Source organism: Bos indicus, chromosome 17 (assembly GCF_029378745.1).
Source record: "Bos indicus isolate NIAB-ARS_2022 breed Sahiwal x Tharparkar chromosome 17, NIAB-ARS_B.indTharparkar_mat_pri_1.0, whole genome shotgun sequence".
Classification (NCBI taxonomy): Eukaryota; Metazoa; Chordata; class Mammalia; order Artiodactyla; family Bovidae; genus Bos; species Bos indicus.
The window spans coordinates 17,343,034-17,363,791 of record NC_091776.1 but is presented as its reverse complement, the minus strand read 5'-3'; the positions used below and the strand labels follow the sequence as shown (position 1 = coordinate 17,363,791).

The window sequence follows — 20,758 nt, the reverse complement described above, 5'->3', positions numbered from 1 at the left end:
GCAGTGTGAAAAGGCAACGAGGCATTCAAAAATACAGTCTCTACAAACCCAGAAGCTGTTCATTATTTCAGGACAACACAGGGAAAATTCATAGTGAAGGTAAAAAAGGATCTCATTATACTGGTCTTTTTGACAAGCTATGATAAGGAGCTTGAACTTTTTCATATGAACCAGTGTTTCTCAAACCTTTCTTCTATAAAACCTCTAGAGGACTTCCCTGGTGGTCCAGTGGTTAAGACTCCAAACTTCTAATACAAGGGGCATGGGTTTGATCCCCAGTAGAGAACTAAGATCCCACATGCCATGCAACATAGCCAAAAAATATATATTAAAAAAAAATAAAACACCTCTAATGGCAGTGAATTTGAAGAAAAGGGACACAGGGGGAGGTATAACTTGAAATGCCCACAACGTTCATGGAATTTCTGTAACATTTCTTTAAAATGTGGGCAAATTTTGTAGCCCATTCCACAGCATATATTTGTTTTAATATAAAGATAATGCAATCACTCGTTTTTCTTTGGGTAACTTTATACATCTTAGAACACCACTACAGACTATCATGGGAACAACTATCTCAATTGTGAAGCATCACTGAAGACTATTAGGTAATCACTACCTAATAGTTTTAGAAAGATCATTCTGATGACCCCATTGAAGATTGTTTCAGGAAAGCAAAACTAATGCCAGAGAAACTATCAGTTAGGAACCTATAGTGATATTAGTTTCAAGTGAGAGATGATAAAGAATAAACCAGGGCACAAAGGGAGAAGGCGATGGTAACCCACTCCAGTACTCTTGCCTGGAAAATCCCATGGACAGAGGAGCCTGGTAGGCTGCAGTCCATGGGGTCGCTAAGAGTCGGGCACGACTGAGCGACTTCACTTTCACTTTTCACTTTCATGCATTGGAGAAGGAAATGGCAACCCACTCCAGTGTTCTTGCCTGGAGAATCCCAGGGACGGGGGAGCTTGGTGGGCTGCCGTCTACGGGGTCGCACAGAGTCGGACACGACTGAAGTGACTTAGCAGCAGCAGCAGCAAAGCACAAAGGATTAGGAAGTAGGAGATGGATATGATAAATATCTGAGAACTTTTATTGCAAAGACTTAACTGATAGAGGGGCTTCCCTGATAGCTCAGTTGGTAAAGAATCCGCCTGCAATACAGGAGACCCTGGTTCAATTTCTGGATCAGGAAGATCCATTGGAAAAGGGAAAGGCTATCCATTCCAGTATTCTTGGGCTTCCCTTGCGGCTCAGCTGGTAAAGAATCTGCCCGCAATTTGGAAGACCTGGGTTTGATCCCTGAGTTGGGAAGATCCCCTGGAGAAGGGAAAGGCTACTCACTCCAGTTTTCTGGCCTAGAGAATTCCATGGACTGTACAGTCCATGGGGTTGCAATGAGTGGGACATGACTGAGCACCTTTCACTTTCACTTTCAACTGATAGAGAAGAGAATGCTACTGTTGCTAACTCTGTGCGACCCCATAGATGGCAGCCCACCAGGCTCCCCCATCCCTGGGATTCTCCAGGCAAGAACACTGGAGTGGGTTGCCATTTCCTTCTCCAGTGCATGAAAGTGAAAAGTCAAAGTGAAGTTGCTCAGTCGTGTCCGACTCCTAGCGACCCCATGGACTGCAGCCTACCAGGCTCCTCCATCCATGGGATTTTCCAGGCAAGAGTACTGGAGTGGGGGGCCATTGCCTGCTCCGAGAGAAGAGAACAGAATCCCTCTCAGGATTCCAACCTGACCCTAGATTTCTAACCTGGTATTCAATCTGCATTGGGAAATGGGAAAAGTAGTGGGGCAGAAGTAGTCGTGATGCTCCTGAGGCATCCAAATGTGTGGCAAACACACGGCACAGAGAGCATGAGGGCACCAAGTGGTCTCCAGTCTTGGCCACTTTGCTGAAATATGGAAACATCTTCGCAGAGAAGCAATACATAGGTTTGCATTTTAGAAAAAGGCACAGAAAAGGAAAAAATCCATTGTAATTTCACTGCTTAAAGAGAACCACCCTACGTGTTTAGCTTTACATAGCTCTAGACTTGTGCTTACTTTTTTTTCCCTTTGCTTCAGTATAAAATGTCAAAAACAATCACACAGGGGAAAATGTAGTAAGTTAAAGTGGCTCGTTTTACACTGAAAAAGGCTTATGTGTTCATCATAATCTATGATACAAACAAATTCTTTATGTTACATAGTCAAATATCAAAATATATAAGAAAACTATTAGAAACACAAGAATATGGGAAAATTTTATATTTTAATTAGCAAGGAAAGCATAGAAATTGGCTGTCATTTGAGGTGGAATAAAAGAGAATTCACCCCATGGAAGACAATAAATTCCAGAGGAATTTTTTTTTTAATTAAGGTAAAATACAAAGGTATAAAAGTAATGGTGATATATCTGGACAGAAACATTTAATATTTTTTCACTTGTCTGCCTTTTATAAACAAGAATATACATATATGTAGCCTGTGGCAAAGGTTGGGTAATGCCATTTCCCTGCTCCAAACCCATCAGAGGTTTCTCATCACACTCAGACAAAGAGCCAAATCTTCACCAGGTCGGAGCCCTACGTGTCAGGCCTTGGCTCCCTCTCTGGCCTCATCCCCGTCCCTCCCACCTGATTCTGGGGAGCAGCTCCAGACACACTGGCCTCCATGCTGTTCCTCATGCAAACCACTCTCCCCACCTTACACTTTGACTCCTGCAAATTTTCTCAGCTCATCTGCAGATACTGAGTGGCCAGAGCTCCCTAATTTCATTCAGTTTTCTGCTAAAATGCTGCCTCCTCTGAGCAGCTTACCCTAACATCCTTCATGAAATAGCACATCCCTTTCTCCCCTTGTCCTTTTTTTTTCCTCCTCAAATCACTTATCATTGACTTCCTACTCCTGTTTATTATTCCTATTAACTGTTATTATTCACTGTTTTTATGTCTCTCTCTAGAGCTCCATAGAATGAAAGCTTGAGAAGTGCAAGAACTTTGGATTTTTTAAGTATTAAATTCTCTATGCCTGAAACAGTGACTGCCACATAGCACTTCCACAAATACATGCTGAATGAATGAATGAACAAATTAATGTATAAATGGACTGGCCAGCATAGGAACTAATTTGAGTGACTCTAAAAGTGAATTATGCTTTGATCAAAAGAACTGCCACTATCCAGATAAATCCTGAATATTCACACAGTGGATACTATTTGAGGATGCTTAAACTGTTTACAATGGATGTGGGTTTAACCAAGATAATCCTGTCATTGGGATTCCCAGGGTAATATACTCTTTGCAAAATGGATACTGTGTTTGGAGTCATGGATGATGCAACATATCTATACTTCCACAATGTAAGTCAGTCCTTGAGGGATTAATTTGGTAAATGAAAGAGTTTTCTCCAGAGGAAAGAGTAGTTTTAGAAACAACCATACAGAAATATTAAAGGATATAATATCTACTCTTGGATCTGCTCCTTGTATATTCTTACCTGATAATTCAATTCATCAATGTTCTATTTAAAACATTTATGTTACTGCATATTCAGTTACATATTTAGAGGAAGAGCCATTACAAAATTACTTTGCAAAAGTTTGAATAATTTGATGTTTTGAGTTAACTGAGGTGAAATTGTGAAAACAAATATCACTCCCTGCATACACTAGGCAAAAGTGACTTCACCCATAAGAAGAGTCCAGGTAAAATCCTTAGTACCACTGACTTTGCTCCTCACAGCAGAGGTACAGCAGAGGTCCAAGGCACTGCTCCCCAGGAACAGTAAGATGCAAGTCACATTTGTAATTTAAAACTTTCTAGTAGCCACATTGAAAAAAATTAAAAAGAAAAAAGTTTTATAAATAGCATAGAAAATTTAATCCAATATATCTAAAATATTTCTCAACATGTAATCAACACAAAAGTATTGACAATTAATGGAATAGTTTGCATTCTTTTGTGCTCAGTATTCTAAATCCTGTGCCTATTTTATACTTTTACAATACACCTTAAAGAAAGTGAAAGAAAGTGAAGTCGCTCAGTTGTGTCCCCATGGACACCAGGCTCCTCCATCCATGGGATTTTCTAGGCAAGAGTACTAGAGTGGGTTGCCATTTCCTTCTCCAGGGAACTTCCAGACCCAGGGATCAAACCCAGGTCTCCCACATTGTAGACAGACACTTTACTGTCTGAGCCACCAGGGAAGCCATTCAGATGCTAAATTTTGATAGTTACAGTAAATGCAGTCTTAACAACAAAATTTGCTTAACTGAGAAAGAATTTGCACTGTTTCTGTTACTAAATTTAAATTGTTGTTGTTCAGTCACTAAGTCGTGTCTGACTCTTTGCCACCCCATGAACTGCAGCATGCCAGGCTCCTCTGCCCTCCACTGTCTCCTGAAATTTTTGCTCAAACTCATGTCCCTTGAGTCAGTGATGCTATCTAACCTTCTCATCTTCTGCCACTCCCTTCTCTTTTCACCTTCAATCTTTCCCAACATCAGAGGCTCTTCACATTAGGTGGCCAAAGTGTTGGAGCTTCAGCTTCAGCATCAGTCCTTCCAATGGATATTCAGCGTTGATTTCCTATAGGATTGACTGGTTTGATCTCGTTGCAGTCCAAGGGACTCTCAAGAGTATTCTTCAGCACAATTCAAAAGCATCAATTCTTTGGTGCTATACAGTCCAAGGAATTCTCCAGGCCAAAATACTGGAGTGGGTAGCCTTTCCATTCTCCAGGGGATTTTCTCAACCCAGGGATCAAACTGGGGTCTCCTGCATTGCAGGCAGATTCTTTATCAGCTGAGCCACCAGGGAGCCCTATCTTAATATAGGAAGTCTGATATGATATAGCCACAATCTGACTTTTCCATCTTATTTCACTCACCAAACATTTCCAGTAATGAGAAGCAAGCTGATATAGTCATACTTTCTTCCATTTAATACTTACCATGTACCATTCACTGTGCTATGTGATAGGTAAATAAACACAAATAAAGCCAGGTTCCTGCCCTAAATAACTGACAATCGGGGTGCTCTGGTTGGGGAAAAGAGCATATATTTAAACAACTAATTATAAATTAATTGTTAAAATGGAATTATCATTGAGTGCTACAGGGAAAGGAAGGCAAGAATGATTCTTTTTTTTTTTTTTAATGACTAATTCTTAAGGAGGACTGAAGAGTCGGGGAGGGAAGTGGAAAAAGTTTCAGAGAAGAGGGAATATTAGAAAATTTGAAGAATGTGTTTAATTTTGCATATAGCAAAGAGAGGGAAGGGTATTCTAGACTAATAAAATAACAACATAAATACATAAGTATAAAATAGTATGAATAGTGAGGGAAAAGCAAGTGATTCAGTCAGTAAGGAAAAGAAGGAGAAACAGCATTAAGTTTAAGTATTGGTCCATTTTAAACTTATTATTCACTTATTTGTATACCCATTGTGGTTTCAAAGAAAGAATATTTGAGGTAGTTAAAATGGTAAATACATTTCAGATTACACCCCTCCATGTATGCTTTGCAATAATCAAATTATACTATGTACCATGCTCTTTAAACTCCCTATGAGTGGTTCCTCTATGCCCTAGTTTTATGGGGAAATATTTTAACATTACAAAGAGTATTGATGACCTAAAACAAATAGATCGCTGGTTATTTCTCCAGAAAAAAAAAAAAATGAGTTTATTCGGTATCAGCACAGAATTGCAATTCAGAGTCCACAACCATGGTGAGCCATATGCTAAGTCCCTGCACAGCAAAGGAAGAAGCACTCTTTAATAGAGAGGAAAAGGAAGAAGGGAGGGCCACGGTAAACAAAGAGTCTGTGGCTTTTCACTGGCTGAGTCCTTGATGTAAAAGAAGAGGAGTCTTGGGGACTTCCCTGGTGGCTCAATGGTGAAGAATCCACCTACCAGTGCAGGAGACATGGGTTCAGGCCCAAGTAAGGCAAATAAGCAATTCCAGATTCTCTTTCATGAAAGTGTTTATTGGGTGATGCAGCCTCCGCAGGGGCCCCTGGCCATCTGCTAGCTACCTCCCATGCCTGTCATCCCTGACAATACTGGATCTGCTGCTGCTGCCTGAACCCCTACACTTCAGTGAGGGCTAGTAGTTTGGCAGAGGAACCAGGAAAAGCAAAGTGACTACCACCTTCATGCACCCTCTGGCACAAATGCCTCCCACCGGTAAGATGGAATGAGAACACAGCTGGCCAGGGCATCTAACAGACTACTGGTTTTGATCATGACAAAGAATGTAGAAGGGCCTATAAAGACTGTCAGCAGATTTGAGTTTTAGAAAGCTCAGGAACAAAGCAAACTAAACAGCATAGTATAGGGGACATGTATAAATTGATGAAAACTATATTCTAAAAAGCAAAGAAAAAATAAGCACATAATTCAGGAGAGTAGTTAACATCAATGAGATGAAAGCCCCTATATCTATTATATGCAGACATTTTTCAAGATTTTGAGGATATAGCAGTGAAGCAAACAGGCAAAAACAGGGAAAAAATTCCTCTCCTCATGCAACTTACATATTTATTGAACAAACCAATGAATTAGTAATACTAGGAGTTTTCAAAAAGAAACTAAAAGGTTATCTACACATAAAAATTAATTTTAAGAAGGGAAGAATAAAGCACTAGGTAGTCACTATTTTTCTAATAAGTATTCCCAAAGTTTCATTGATAAGAATTATAACCATAAATCATGGTTTAAAGACAGAGGGACCATTTTTGGTGTTCTATAAATACCACTATTTCAAATACTAAGTGAAGTCTGTGTTTTCTTCTGTTGATGTAAGAACATCTTATTATAGTGCTACAATTGACTTCCTAATTATTTTAGAGCTAGGTTCCATAGAGACACATACTTAGAAAATGAAAAACCTGTTTCATCTGCTCTTAAGAGTAGTGCATTCTCAAGAACAATATCTCATTTTCTGAACTTGAACATACAAATGATGGGAATATTTATTAATAGACATTTTGAGGAATCAAACTTCATTTTCCTGGACAAAACTGGAAAAAAAAAAAACATCCAAATGATTGTATGTATGTCAAAGTCTACCATTTCATTATAAGAATACTAACTGTATTAAAATGCTTTCTGAGGTTACTAATTTAAATTATCTTCCAAAATTACTACAAAACAAAGTTTCTATTTTGCTTTCTAATTACCAGTAACTATTTTTTTGTTATGAAAGTGCTCATTGTTAACTGTTCTAAAATAAATAAAAACACATTTGGATAATGTTCTTTACAGGCAATGAAGAAGAAAAAAATGCATAAAATGACTGAAGATCAGTATAAATCAAATTAATATACATTTCTGATTTTTCAAACAAATGGGGTAAAATGTTGATATTGCATGTACATGACAAAATTTACCGTTAGGAAATAAACAAAATTTTAACTTTAGTGAGATTACATCAACATTAATTATAGGACTAAAGCCACTTCCAAACTTGAACCAGCATCTTACTACCAAGATTACTTAGTGTGCACCCTGAGTCATACATAAATGTGTTTAATAAGAAGAATTAAAATTTAACCAAAAACAACCTTGGAAGGTGGAGTTAATATATATAAGAATAATCTTGGAAGGCTGAGTTAATATATTTGCAGTTTTCCTGAGTCTTAAATTCAAAATTCAACTATATATATATATATATATATATATATATATATATATATATATATGCTCACTATGGATTACAGTTGAAAGAAAAAATACTGGAAACCTAGTTAACTTTTAATTTCAGACAAATGATAATATTTTCTGTATAAATATATCCCATGCAGTTTTTGTACTTCAAATTAATGCATTCATTGTTCATCTGAGATTCAACTTTAACAGGACAACCTCCATTTTCACTTGCTAAATCGGCAACCCTACAGACAACCGTAAACTAAAAACCTTGGTGCATTTCAAAGCGGTAACACACATGGTCCATTTGAGAAAGATCAGGTGCTAAACCAGTACTCTAAATTCATAGTGTCTCTCTCTCCGTCACCTCATCCCTAAGCAAAACAAAACCAAAAACGCTTGGGAGCCCTGAAGTGTGACTCAAAACTGACATTTTGATAGAATACGAAAGAGGAAAGAGGCTGGCTGTGTAAAAGGAGTTCCTAAAGTCAGATATTCACATTTAAAAAAAAAAAAAAAAAAACGATGGGGAAAAGAACGACGAACTGTGTGGAATGCAGGGCACTTCGGAAGGGGCCCTTGAACCTCTGTGGGGAAAACAGCCCGCAGAGGTGAGGGGACCAGGGAACCCCGCTGACCTGCCATTAGCGCGCGCGCCCCGCAGGGGTCACGACCACCCGGTGAGGCAGGGGCGTTCTTTACAGTTTAACCGCTGGCCGTTTAAGGGCGTGGTGGTGGCGGGGTGTGGGGGTCACATCTGAAAGACCCTAATATGAGAGCGAGAGACAGCCATCATGTTCCCACATCTTCCCACTTTTCTCCAACACGGCCGCTCCAAGTCATCTTGGAGCCCTGAAGCCCCAGAACCGAAAAAAAGGCGGGAGAAGCCGGGCGCCGCTTACTGGTTTGAGTCATCCTGGAAATGCAGAAGCAGGAGAAGCTGAAGAGCACGACAGCGATGAGCGTGATGAGCAAGTTCACGTGCCTGGTCCTCATGGTGCTGATTCGACGGCGGCGGCCACCCACAGCTTGGCTAGAACAGCAGTGCACACAGCAACCACCCCGCCACCGGCTAAGGATGGGCACGCACTGTGCCTGCCCCCCGGGGCGCGCGCCGCTTCGCCCCTCCCCGGCGTCGCAAGGAACCTAGCTCCCCCAACCCCCACCCACCCACCACACACGCACCCAGCTCCCTTCCCCCAGCAGCAGTTTTGGCCTTCTATCCTGAACCGCTTGCCAGGGCTGCTGATTTTTAAATGAAATAAGCTATGCGAAAGCTCCCACTCCAGGTGAGTGCTTAATAACTTTATTGTCCTGTAAGATGTCGCTTTAGCCAGACTCTGGGCTAAACAGTTTGCATACATGACCTCATTAAGTCCTCACAAAAGCTCAGTCTTTTTTTAAAAGTATAAAATGAAAATAACATCATCTTCCTAATATGCTGAGCAACTTGCTTCAAGTTGCACTGCTGGAAGCGGTTCCTTTTTTCTCATACAAACTTTGTACATGGACAAGAATTTCCTAAAGAAAATATGTGTCTTTACTTGGAATTTGCTAGCCTTAAATGGACTTTCCTGGTGACTCAGGTGGTACAGAATCTGCCTGCAATGTGGGAGGCAAGGGTTAGATCCTGGGTTGGGAAGATCACCTGCAGAAGGGCACACCAACCCCCTCCAGTATTCTTGCCTGGAGAATCCCATGGACAGAGGACTGAGCAGCTTAGCACATACACAGCACAGCCTTAAATAGTAACTGTCAAGTGCCCAAGTGACTTGGGAGGCTTAGATTTTTGTGTGGGGAGTGACCAAGACTAGACATTCAGTTTAATCCCCTTACCTTTATTTTAAAATATTTTGGTACCCCGTCTCCCCAAAGAAAGGAGCAGGGAGTCAAGTTTTGTGGGGAAAAAACAAAACAAAACAAAAAAGTTGTAAATACAATGAGCAACAGCCCAAGAGAGATTTGCTGGGCTCAGCCAAGTTTAAGGTATCAGCTTCTCAGATTTTTACCCAAAACTGGGAAACACTAGGAGAACATCAGTAGGGTTATACTCTCTGGGCAGGTTAAATGTGGTTTGTTTTTTGGGTTCTCTGCTCTGATCTCTCTTCTTATTTGGGATTCCCTGGCAGTGTCTGGTAGCAATCATTCTACTACTACTTCAAATCAGCACTGCACCACTGATTGGGCTAATTTCTGGCCCCATGACAGGAGAAAGATTAGAACACAAGCCAGCGTGAGGATGCTATTTAAGGTGCGTTTACTCATGAGTGAAAGGCTAGAAGTTGTGGCCTTCAGTTAAGCGGTGATCTACCCAGGTGCCAAAAGAGGAAGCTCAGAGGAATAAATACCTCTACTTTCTTCTCCTCCATCCCTTCAGTCTCTTGCCAGTGCTTCCTACTGGCTAAGTTCTACTAGGAACCAAAAGAAAAGGAACTTCAGCTTGATGTACTATATGCTATATTATACGACCCTTCCTCCCGACATATGAAGCAGGGTGGGAAAAGATATAGAGTAGATTCAAGTGGGAGAACCCACCTATCCAGCACAAAGGAATTTCCAAATCAGTGTTTCATTGTTCTCTTACCTGAGCTCCAGTGTCTCATTAACCGTCTTCTCAGCACTTCTTGGATGTCCCGAAAGATGATGTTCAAACTTCTTCCCCAAGCTAGCTATCTTCCCACAGTCATTTGACTTTTGTCAAGGTCACCATAGTTTTCCTGATCAATTTACTCTTTTTCATTATGCCCCATAATTTATAAATCTTTACAGTCCTCCTTTGAAATGTCTCATCTTCCAGACCTGCACTTCTGTTGCTCTAACACTACCCCAATAGCCATATTCTTACGATGATACTCAGGCTGGCCACGCTGTAGTATCTACACTCTGCAGCCCACTTTTTACTCCAGTAGATTTCCAGTTCTCTAGTGTCAATTGTCTCATTTAAGTAGCTCCATTCTTCCGTAGTGATAAAGTTCAACCCATCAGGCTGTTCTCTGCTTTCTCAAGAGTATTTCCTGATATTCCCTTACATGCCTTAAGGACCTGCCAGACTCAATTCTATCCTGAACATGTCATGTTCACGCTTCTGTTTCTGTGCCTTTTCTCTTGATATTTACCCACAGTCCAGGATGCCCAGTCTCCTCCCTGACCGTTCAACTGCTTTCCACCTCTCAAGGTCTCAAGTTTGCTGTGTTTCATGAATCAAAATGTGACTACAGCAGACCACTTCTCTGAATGCTTTTAGTGTATCAGGTATCTGCCTTTCATTTTGCTATAGGGGCAGAGATCCCCAAGATGAGCCTGAGTTATATCCACGGTTAAGGGAGAAATTTATTTAAAGCAGATTGAATAATTGATGATTTTCCTAAGAAATGTACTTCCAGACATTCATGTCAGTGGTTAAGAAGGTTAATGGTATAGAGAATACTTGTGCATGGACGCCTGGGAAAAGAGGGCTTCCTGCTTCTTTACCATACCATGTAGATGAGCTCTGGGAGAAAAAGAGCTGGCTGTGGGAAGAAGCTGGAGGCCTGTTTCCAAGGAGACCATGGGACTCACAGGAGGAAAAACTGCTTCAGAGCCTAATTTCCCCAAATAAACAATAAATATACTGAAACAACCCTGTACACATAAACCTCATGGGTAAGGGTACAATGAGAGCCCAACAAAATTTTGGTAGGCATAGTTACGTTGATAACTTACAAGGCCTTATATATAAAGAAAAACCTCACTGTAAACAGGCCTAATTGAACAAGTCCATTTGCCCAGAAAAAAGTCCTAGGATTATTTTCCATCCTGCTAAACTGAAGGAAAGCGATTTAATAGCCAAGAGTTTCTAATTGTTGAATCTTTCTAAATTTGGCTCTTAACTGCTTCTGAATGTCACTAGATTTTTGTTGGTTTTGGAAGGAGCAAATCAGGATATCCAATGGAAAAAGAGCTGGTGCTTTAATTTATCCACATAGTTCATCTCTGTTGGAAAACCCAAGGAGGCCATGACGCTAGGCTCAAAAGGATGATGGATTTATTCAAAACACCCAGGCTCTGTGTGATACAATTGACGTTTGTAGAAACACTTTGTATTTGCATCAAGACTCTTAGATCCAAATGGTGAAAAGGCAAGCTTACTGCTTATTTCTGTACATTTTACTATAAACTGTATGCTATTATAATTCAAATATGTATATACAGTCTAAGTCATAAATCCAAACACATTATCTTCATATTCACTATTTATTTACTTCATAGTGATGATTTAAACATATTAACAACCAATTAAAGTACAACCAGCTCCAGGAACACATGAACTTCGAAACCTCTAGGGATCAATACAGTAGACGTTTTGTTCTTGCTCAAGTAATGACCAATTGACCAGCAATTTTCTCTGTGATCGCTTGGGATTCCAGGCCCTTCCATGGTGTGGCTCCCTTTTCCTCTCAGGTTTTGGAATTCTTTCCATTTCACTGGGGGGTTGGGGGCAACTGTGTGGAGAAAAAACTGGGACCAGAATAAACACTTTTATTTTCATTGATACAAAGTTGATGTACAGTATTATATAACTTACAGGTAGTAACCAATGGGTGCATCACCCAGATTCGCTTACTGGTTACTGCCTATAACTCTTTTTAACATGTCCAAACATTGCCTGAGGCAAAGAACTAAGTTCTCCCTCCACCATCTTCTATGCTCTCAATTGGCCCACTGCTTGAACTTACCTTGACATCATCTGACTGTTTTTACTGTCTATAGAACAAATGGTAGCTGTTTTTTATATTCTGGTTTGTACTATGCAGGGTCTTTTATGGATAAACCAAGAAAGTTGTCTCATTTTAGTGCAAAGAGTCATGAGGTTTAGACAGTTTAGCCACAGAAGTGAACTTCGAATTAGTCCAAAAGCAGAGATGCTGCCTGCTATGTGTTATAACTCCACAGAGACAATTCTCAGGATAGGAATTTCATTTTATTTGAGAATTTTGTTGTGCAGCTTCTTGCTGATATCACCCATATTATATCACAGGTAGTTCAGACCTTAATATAATTCGCCACTCTTAAGTTATGGGGACTGTTTATGTGTGCTAAGCTGCTTCAGTAATGTCTAACTCTCAATCCTATGGACTATAGCCCACCAGACTCCTCTGTCCATGGGATTCTCCAGGCAACAATACTGGAGTGGGTTGCTATGCCCTTCTCCAGGGGATCTTCTCAACACAAGGATCAAACCCATGTCTCTTCCATCTCCTGCATTGGCAAGCAGGTTCTTTACCACCAGCGCCATGGGGACTGTTTATACCAGACCACAAACAGCATGCTGGCAAACTGGCTCTCTTAGTGCCATCATCAGGAACTTTTTGAGCCCCAAATCCCAGTGGTCACCACAAGGTGGCAGTATTATATTTAATTCAAAGTTTCCAATTTGAATATATTGTAGCATCAGAAACTTATGTATGAATTATGTAAAATTATGTATGAGTGTGTTAGAACTGAGGGTTGCAGCAGCAGCCTTGGGCCAGTACCTATTATATATTTTTCATAGTTTGTCAAATATTCCTTTAAGGCGTGGTGCCTCCTTTTTATTGATAGAGTCCTCGAGGGGGAGTAATGTATTGTTTATTTATATAACACCTCTAGAGGCCCTAAGTTACCTTTAGAAATTTCACTGATTTAGCTAAGCTCTTAATCTAAACTGGATTGATTCTGTGCATCATATGTACCAGTAACAGCTCTCATATCTCCTGAGTGTCTCCTTCCAGGGTGGGGAATGATCATGATGTAATCAGTATAATGAATTAATTTCATTTTGATAGTGATCATCTCTAAATACAGTCTCACCAAATTTTAGCAGTGAGTTGGAGTCCCCAAGGTCAGATGTCGTTGAAGAAGAACCATAAACATATTATACATTCCTTTTCCTGTACAAGGAAACTGATCTTACTCTGAGAGTGAGATCAAGAAGATACCATAGCTGTGAAGGGAACCCTCCTATACTGTTGATGTGAATGTCAGTTGGTGCACCCACTATGCAAAACAGTCTGGAGGTTCCTAAAAAGACTACCACTCCTGGGCATACATTTGGAAGAATGGAAAACAAAAAGTTACATACACACCAATGTTCATAGCAGCACTATTTATAGCAGCCAACACATGGAAGCAGCCTAATGTCCACTGACAGATGAATGGGTAAAGAAGATGTGGTACATATACACAATGGAATATTACTCAGCCATAAAAAACAACAAACTAATGTCATCCACAAAAACATGGATGGGCCTGGAGATTATCACACTATGTAAAGTGAGTCAGACAAAGACAAATATCACATGATATCACTTATATGTGGAATCTTAAAAAAAAAGTACAAATCAACTCACTTGCAAAACAAAAACAGACTCAGATATAGAAAACAAATTTATGGTTACCAAAGGGAAAAGGAGAGTGGTAATAAATTAGGAGTATGTGATTAATAGATACACACCACTAAATATAATAAACAACAAGGATTTACCATCTAGCACATGAAACCATATTCAGTATCTTGTAATAACCTATATGGAAAACAATCTGAAGCTATATACCTGAAACTAACACAATATTGTAAATCAACTGTAGTCAAATAAATGTTAAAAAAAAGAAGACAGCATAGATGTCACAAAAAATATTGCAGTCAAAGTTTGTTGAACCTCTTATATAGTTTTTTAAAATACTTGGTACAACGGACACTTAATTTAAATCATGGTAACTACCTTGGTTATTTTGATTTTTTAAGATTTTTTAAATGTGGGCCATTTTTAAAGTCTTTATTGAATTTGTTAAAATATTGCTTCTGTTGTTTATGTTCTGGTTTTTTGACCCTGAAAGCTTATGGGATCTTAGCTCCTCGACCAGGAATCAAACCCACGCCCCCTGAATTGGAAAGTGAAGTCTTAACCAGTGGATCATCAGGGAAGTCCCAGCTGCTGCTGCTGCTGCTGCTGCTAAGTGGCTTCAGTCGTGTCCAACTCTGTGCGACCCCATAGAGGGCAGCCTACCAGGCTCCCCCGTCCCTGGGATTCTCCAGCTCCCTTGTTTAAATCATGATCACCAACAGTTATTTCCAAGGGTCTTTTCTTATGGACCACAGAGGATTAATAAAAAGCATTGGTGGAGATTAGCACTGCTGCTTGCATTATTTTCTAACGAGAGATGAGATTTCCTATGTCTTTCCTGAACTTGACACTGCCTGGTATTAACTACAAACGGAGGTCTGAGCAGTCCTCGGGGCTTTCCTTTTGTATGTTTAATTGAAAACACATAAAAGGGCAAATTTCTGTCTCTTAAAAGACAGAAATGGCTTTAAGCTAGTAGTGACAAGGCACTTCATCACATCTACTCTAATTAGAGATTCGGGCAATGGCAAGCACTGGATAGTTCCTACTTTATTTCTCCAGCTTCAGCCTCACTGTGATTCTGGTGCTGCCTACCGTAACACTTGGGCTTCCCAGGTGGGGCTAGTGGTAAAGAACCTGCCAATGCAGAAGACATAAGAGACATGGGTTCAATCCCTGGGTCAGGAAGATCCCCTGGAGGAGGGCATGGCAACCCACTCCAGTATTCTTGCCTGGAGAATCCCATGGACAGAGGAGCCTGGCGGGCTACAGTCCATGGGGTTGCAAAGAGTCAGACACAACTGATGTGACTGAGCATGTGCGCACACACCATAACATTTTCATTTGTCCCAAATTTCGATTTCGTACCTTAATATTGTCCTTCCATTCTCCTGATGATAATACAATACATTTTGCACCTCAGTTAGATGATCCCCCAAAGATTTTCCACTATCCTCTGCCACTCAACATCAACTGTATCATACAATCTTGGACCTCCTACCAGGGGTCAACTGAAGACTTCCTGACCCTCAAGTTAGTTGTGCTTTCCCCCCACAATCCTAATAGATGAAATAAAATAACTTCTCTGTGCTAAACACACCTTATTTCCCTCTTATCTTCAGCATCCTTAGCCCTAAACTCATCTAGGCTGGGATAACTGGAACAGACTTAGGTTAACTTAGGTGAGGTGGACACAGGAACTAGAGTAGGTTTCCCTGCTCCCAATCATTGTTAATGTGCCACCAAACTCTCTGTAGGGTCCCTGTCAAAATTCTTGCTTCTTTACTCCCCCTCATTCTTACCCTCTGTTTGTTTGGTTTTTGTTTTGTTTTATTTTTGGGTTTTTTTGGATCAAATAAATAGTTCTACCCAATTCAGTGTTTATTTGCTTTGTTCTGGTTACTATCTTTACCCCAGCCCACTACCTTAATTCTGCATAGCTTACATTTTCTTTTCATTGGTAAAGCCCATTACTAGAAGCTGTACACATTTACCTTGTAATTCTGTGTATTGCCTTGGGCTTCCATTAAAAGAATTATATGGGGAATTCACACACAGGGGGTCCCCTAAGCACAGTGTCTAACATAGTTTCAGGGAAGTGCAACACAAATCAGCATAAAACCAATCAGGGTTGTCACTGAACATAACATTTAAAAAAAAATTTTTATTGGAGGATATGGCAACCCACTCCAGTATTCTTGCCTGGAGAATCCCATGAACGGAGGAGCCTGGTGGGCTACAGTCCATGGGGTCGCAAAGAGTCGGACACGACTGAGCGACTTCACTTTCACTTTCAGCTGCTTTACAGTGTTGTGCTAGTTTCTGCTGTACAACATCACATATGAGTCATAACTATGTGTGTGTATATATATGTATCCCTTCCCTCTTGAGCCCCCATCCCACCCCTCTAGGTCATCACAGAGCACCAGGCTGGGCCCCCTGTGTTATACAGCGCCTTCCCTCTAGCTGTCTATTTTATACATGGTAGTGTATATATGTCAATGCTACTTTCTCAGTTCGTCCCACCCTCTCCTTTCCCTGCTGTGTCCCAAGTCCATTTTTTGTGTCTGTGTCTCCATTCCTTCCCTGTAAATAGGTTCATCAGTACTGTTTTTCTAGATTCCATATATAGGCTTTAATATACAAAATTTGTTTTTCTGACTTACTTCACCCTGAATAACAGGCTCTAGGTTCATCCACCTCATTACAATTAACTCAAATTCATTCCTTTTTATGGCTGAGTAACATTCCATTGTGTATATGTACCACAACTTCTTTATCCATTCATCTGTCGATTGTCCTTAACATTTTTAATGTGTCTAAGGAAGTAATCCATTTCACTGTTAGTGGAAGGAGAATATAGTTTTCCTTCTCAGTATAAACTTGCTGCATTCCAGAGTTCACACACTTCAAAAGACTTGATGTTTTATTTGTGTCATCTATGGATCGGGGCTTCCCTGGTGGCACTAGTGGTAAAGAACCCACCTGCCAATGCAGGAAACATAAGAGACTCGTGTTCAATCCCTGAGTCAGGAAGATTCCCTGGAGGAGGGCATGGCAACCCACTCCAGTGTTCTTGCCTGGAGAATCCCATGGACAGAGGAGGCTGGAGGGTTGCAGTCCATAGGGTTGCAAAGAGTGGGACACGACTGAAGTGACTTAGCACACACGGATGCACATGAATCAAACTGAACACCATAACAAATTGTTGATTAACAGTCATACCAAACAACTCTTCCCATTAAGCAGCTTCTAAATCAACAGTGCCTTGGCTGTTTAGTCTGAGAATCCAAGAAAGCAGAGATTCCTCAGTACTACTCAGAAATACAACCAAACTCCATTACACTATAGCCTTTGTTTTCCATGTAGGCATATCTAGTAAGACCTGGTCGAAATTTAGAAGTTAGTTCAGAGACCTAAGTAGGTCCTATCTTTTTGAAGACAGAATTCTAATCTTAGGATTTAACCATCATTTACCAGCCACATAGAAAAAGAAAGCCAAATAGAATAGGAGAGAGAGAAAGCCAGTCTTCCTTGAGGCACAGGACTGGTTTAACGTATCTGCTGCTGCTGCTAAGTCACTTCAGTCGTGTCTGACTCTGTGCGACCCCACAGACGGCAGCCCACCAGGCTCCGCCGTCCCTGGGATTCTCCAGGCAAGAACACTGGAGTGGGTTGCCATTGCCTTCTCCAATGCATGAAAGTGAAAAGTGAAAGTGAAGTCGCTCAGTCGTGACTGACTCTTCACGACCCCATGGACTGCAGCCCACCAGGCTCCTCCATCCATGGGATTTTCCAGTCAAGAGTACTGGAGTGGGTTGCCATTGCCTTCTTACAAGCAAATGAATTTGTGGCAGACAAGGAAGTCATATGCACAAGGCGTCATAATGGACAGTGATCCTACTTCCAATAAATCAGTTCAATCAACTTCCTGAGTTCTGACCAAACGGGTGAGCATTCTCCTCTCCCGGAGAAAAACCTGGATAGACATGGGCTAACAGGCAGCATGGAGACAATAAGAACAGTTCCTTTCTTGCCCCTCCCCCACTCAGTGTAGCACCTTGAAAAGGTAAAAGAATTACATAATTGTACTACAGAATTATCTCACTCTCTATTATATGAAGGTATTATGTAATACTAGACCCCTAAAATAGAAGTTTGTTTCTAGATCTTAAATTTGCCAGACTGGCTGTGTAACTTTGCCTTTTGAATATTTTTTATGTACAATAAAAAAATATTCATTGAGATGATCTTTAAGTTCCTTTCAAGATCTGAGTCTATGTTTTATCATTATAGTATACGTCCAGATTTCATTGCCAAGTTGGTTGCTTCTATGGGTCAGGGATGAGGACTTACGCACCCTTCACATGTCTACTGTTTTACAATTAGCGCCTTTTTGAAAAATGTGGTTGAGGTGTGGAAGAGTGTGTACCGCTGCTTCAATCTGTGTTAACAATGAGATGGAGGGAGGGAATATTATATATACCTGTCTCTCTCTCTCTCTCTCTCTCTCTATATATATATATATATATATGTATACACACACACACACATTTTCATAGAATACCCCTGAAAGTATAAAAAACTAATACTGGTTGCTTTTGAGCAAGGGGTTGAGAGGCCAGGAGTTGTGCATGGGTGGGTAAAAGTCATTTTTCAATATAGGTTGTCCTTTGTACTTATATTTTACTCTCCCCCTGGTCTTTCTTCTCCAACCATACTGTCCTTTTGCTAGTCCTCCAACTTACAAAGTATGCTCCTGATTAAAGCCCTTCGCATTTGCTATTCTAGTGTCTAGAATACTCTTCCTCCAGATTCTCTCCCTGTCTTACTTCATTCAGATCACTACTCAAGTGGCACTGTAACACGGAGACTGCCCTGACTATACTGTATGTAAATACACTCCTTCCTTTCCCTAATACCCTTTTACTTTAGTACCACCTGACATACTAAATATTTGCATTTATTTGGTGTATGACTCCCTTTTGGAACACTGCCTGGTGCATAACAGCCAATCAACAGATTACTTGACTTAATGAATACATTGTCTGAGGTTGGGTTTAAAAAAAAATAATCATGTACATAAATTACTTTTTCAAGAAAAAACAAACACCAGTTACGGGATAAATGTCCTATTAATTGACGATTAGATATATATTATGAAAGGACAAGGTCTAAACTTCTTTACTCAGCATACAGGGCTCTCCTTATCTTCCTGCTAGTGGCCATGGGCAAGTCATTCAACATAAATTCCGTTTCCTCATCCATAAAGTGCTAATTACTTCACAGAGTTAAGACTAAATGTAGGTGAAAGTGCTTTTGTAACCTTGGCTCTATGAAAGTCACACAAAGCACATCGCTTCTCCAGTGCGCAACTGACCTGAAGTTGAAGGAGAGCGAAATCTTCAGAGCCCCTCCGACAAAGACCTATCTTTGACGCGGGACACGCCGCGAGGTAGCCGTTGTCAGGGCAACTGTCGGGCGTCTCCAGCCTCCGAGCACGCGCGACGGGGCCCCTCGGCGCGTCATTCTTTCAGAGGTCGCGATTGGTGGATTTCGGGCCAATCGGAGAAGCCGGTGGGACGGGCCGGGGACGAGCAGTGTCCCGGGGAAGGCGTTCCCACCGTCTCGCTCCCCGACTTCCGGGTCGCGGTGCTTGCAGGGAGCGCACGGCTAGTAGCGTCGTTTCCGTTGCCGGCAGTTTGCAGTTGGGGAAACCGAGGCAGCTCCAGCTCCTCCTAGTTCTTCCGCTCCCTTGAGGTGGCTGCTGTTTGTTTTCCTCTCGCCCGGTGCTGCTTGGGTGCGGCTTCGCTGGAGGCGCGCGAGCCCCGTGGCGCCCTGCGGAAAGTCCACTGGGCATCCGGGCCGGCGGGGCTTTGTGCGAGCCGTTCCCTCCCACTCGCGGGAAGGGCGCGAGCTGGATTCGGCCAGACTCCGGGAGGGGGGCTCGGCGGCGCAGCGACACCCCAAGGGCTGGGGAGCTCTGGCGCCTCGAGGCTGGCGTTCCCTCTGCTTGGCAGTTCGGCTTCTTTTGTTCTGATGAGCGCGGACCAGATGGATTCTTTTTAAAGTCACAGTTCAGCCCGTCTCTGATTGCACAGATTCTGCGCTGACTTGAGGGGATTTCGAATTTGACAATCCCTCGGGAGACTATGTATCGGTGGGAATATTTAAGCCAGGACGGAGATGAGCTTTTTCTTTAGTTTTTAAGTAACTCTTCCTGACTTGCATTTCCCCCACCCCGCTCCATGTTAAGAACCGAAGATTTTTTTTCTTAGGGCATAAAGATTAAGTTTTATCGAGGGTGTAGTTTATCACTCTTTTTAGTATTTCTGCCCTTCACCTGTTGAATGGAAAATCAGCAATTAGCCAGGGTGTGATCTACTCCGTGTTCAACTTTGTACTTCAATTTGTAAGCTATATGTAGTGTTTTTGTTTGCTGGGATCACCTGACTGGGACACATGTAACTGGGTTATCCACGGGGTTAAGAAGAGTTGTTCCTTATACAAACAATTCTCATGTATACTGTATTTGATTTAATCGTTGCTTAGCTGGGATTCTTTCGTTCTTGGCCTGTTGATCCCTATTCTCAAAGAATAAGAAATAGTGAACCGAGAGCTTGAATCTAGGTAAATAGTTTGATTTTTACAGTTGTTTAGAAGAGGTAAATAGACCTTTTGACCAGCATCATTTAATTAATATAAATGGCGTATATTACACCTGCCATTGTTTTCTTAGATGCCTAAC

General features: G+C 41.2%; 3 protein-coding genes across 6 annotated transcripts in view; 1 reads left to right on the top strand and 2 right to left on the bottom strand.

Moving 5' to 3' along the window:
• The window catches only part of MGAT4D (MGAT4 family member D), a 52,402-nt gene extending 43,638 nt beyond the window's left edge, over window positions 1-8,764 (bottom strand). For 2 of the 3 annotated variants that reach the window (XM_070769082.1, XM_070769083.1), the window contains exon 1: window positions 8,551-8,762. In XM_070769082.1, coding sequence (XP_070625183.1) covers window positions 8,551-8,644 — 94 coding nt within the window. In that variant the 5' untranslated portion in view covers window positions 8,645-8,762. Of the gene's footprint in view, window positions 1-8,550 lie in introns of all 3 variants that reach the window. The other variant, XM_070769084.1, reaches the window with a different exon arrangement.
• A 3,098-nt stretch (window positions 8,765-11,862) lies between these two features.
• On the bottom strand, window positions 11,863-20,260 carry LOC139176832 (uncharacterized). The gene is made up of 3 exons (XM_070770187.1): window positions 20,251-20,260; window positions 19,391-20,160; window positions 11,863-12,145 (listed from the first exon to the last, which is right to left on the bottom strand). Exons 1-2 carry the CDS (start codon window positions 20,258-20,260, stop codon window positions 19,544-19,546), a joined length of 627 nt encoding a protein of 208 aa, XP_070626288.1. The 3' UTR covers window positions 11,863-12,145; window positions 19,391-19,543.
• The window catches only part of ELMOD2 (ELMO domain containing 2), a 29,391-nt gene continuing 28,269 nt past the window's right edge, over window positions 19,637-20,758 (top strand). The window contains exon 1 of one of the 2 annotated variants that reach the window (XM_070769085.1): window positions 19,637-19,770. The gene's annotated coding sequence lies outside the window, so the exon portion shown is untranslated. Of the gene's footprint in view, window positions 19,771-19,970; window positions 20,423-20,758 lie in introns of those variants that run through there. The other variant, XM_070769086.1, reaches the window with a different exon arrangement.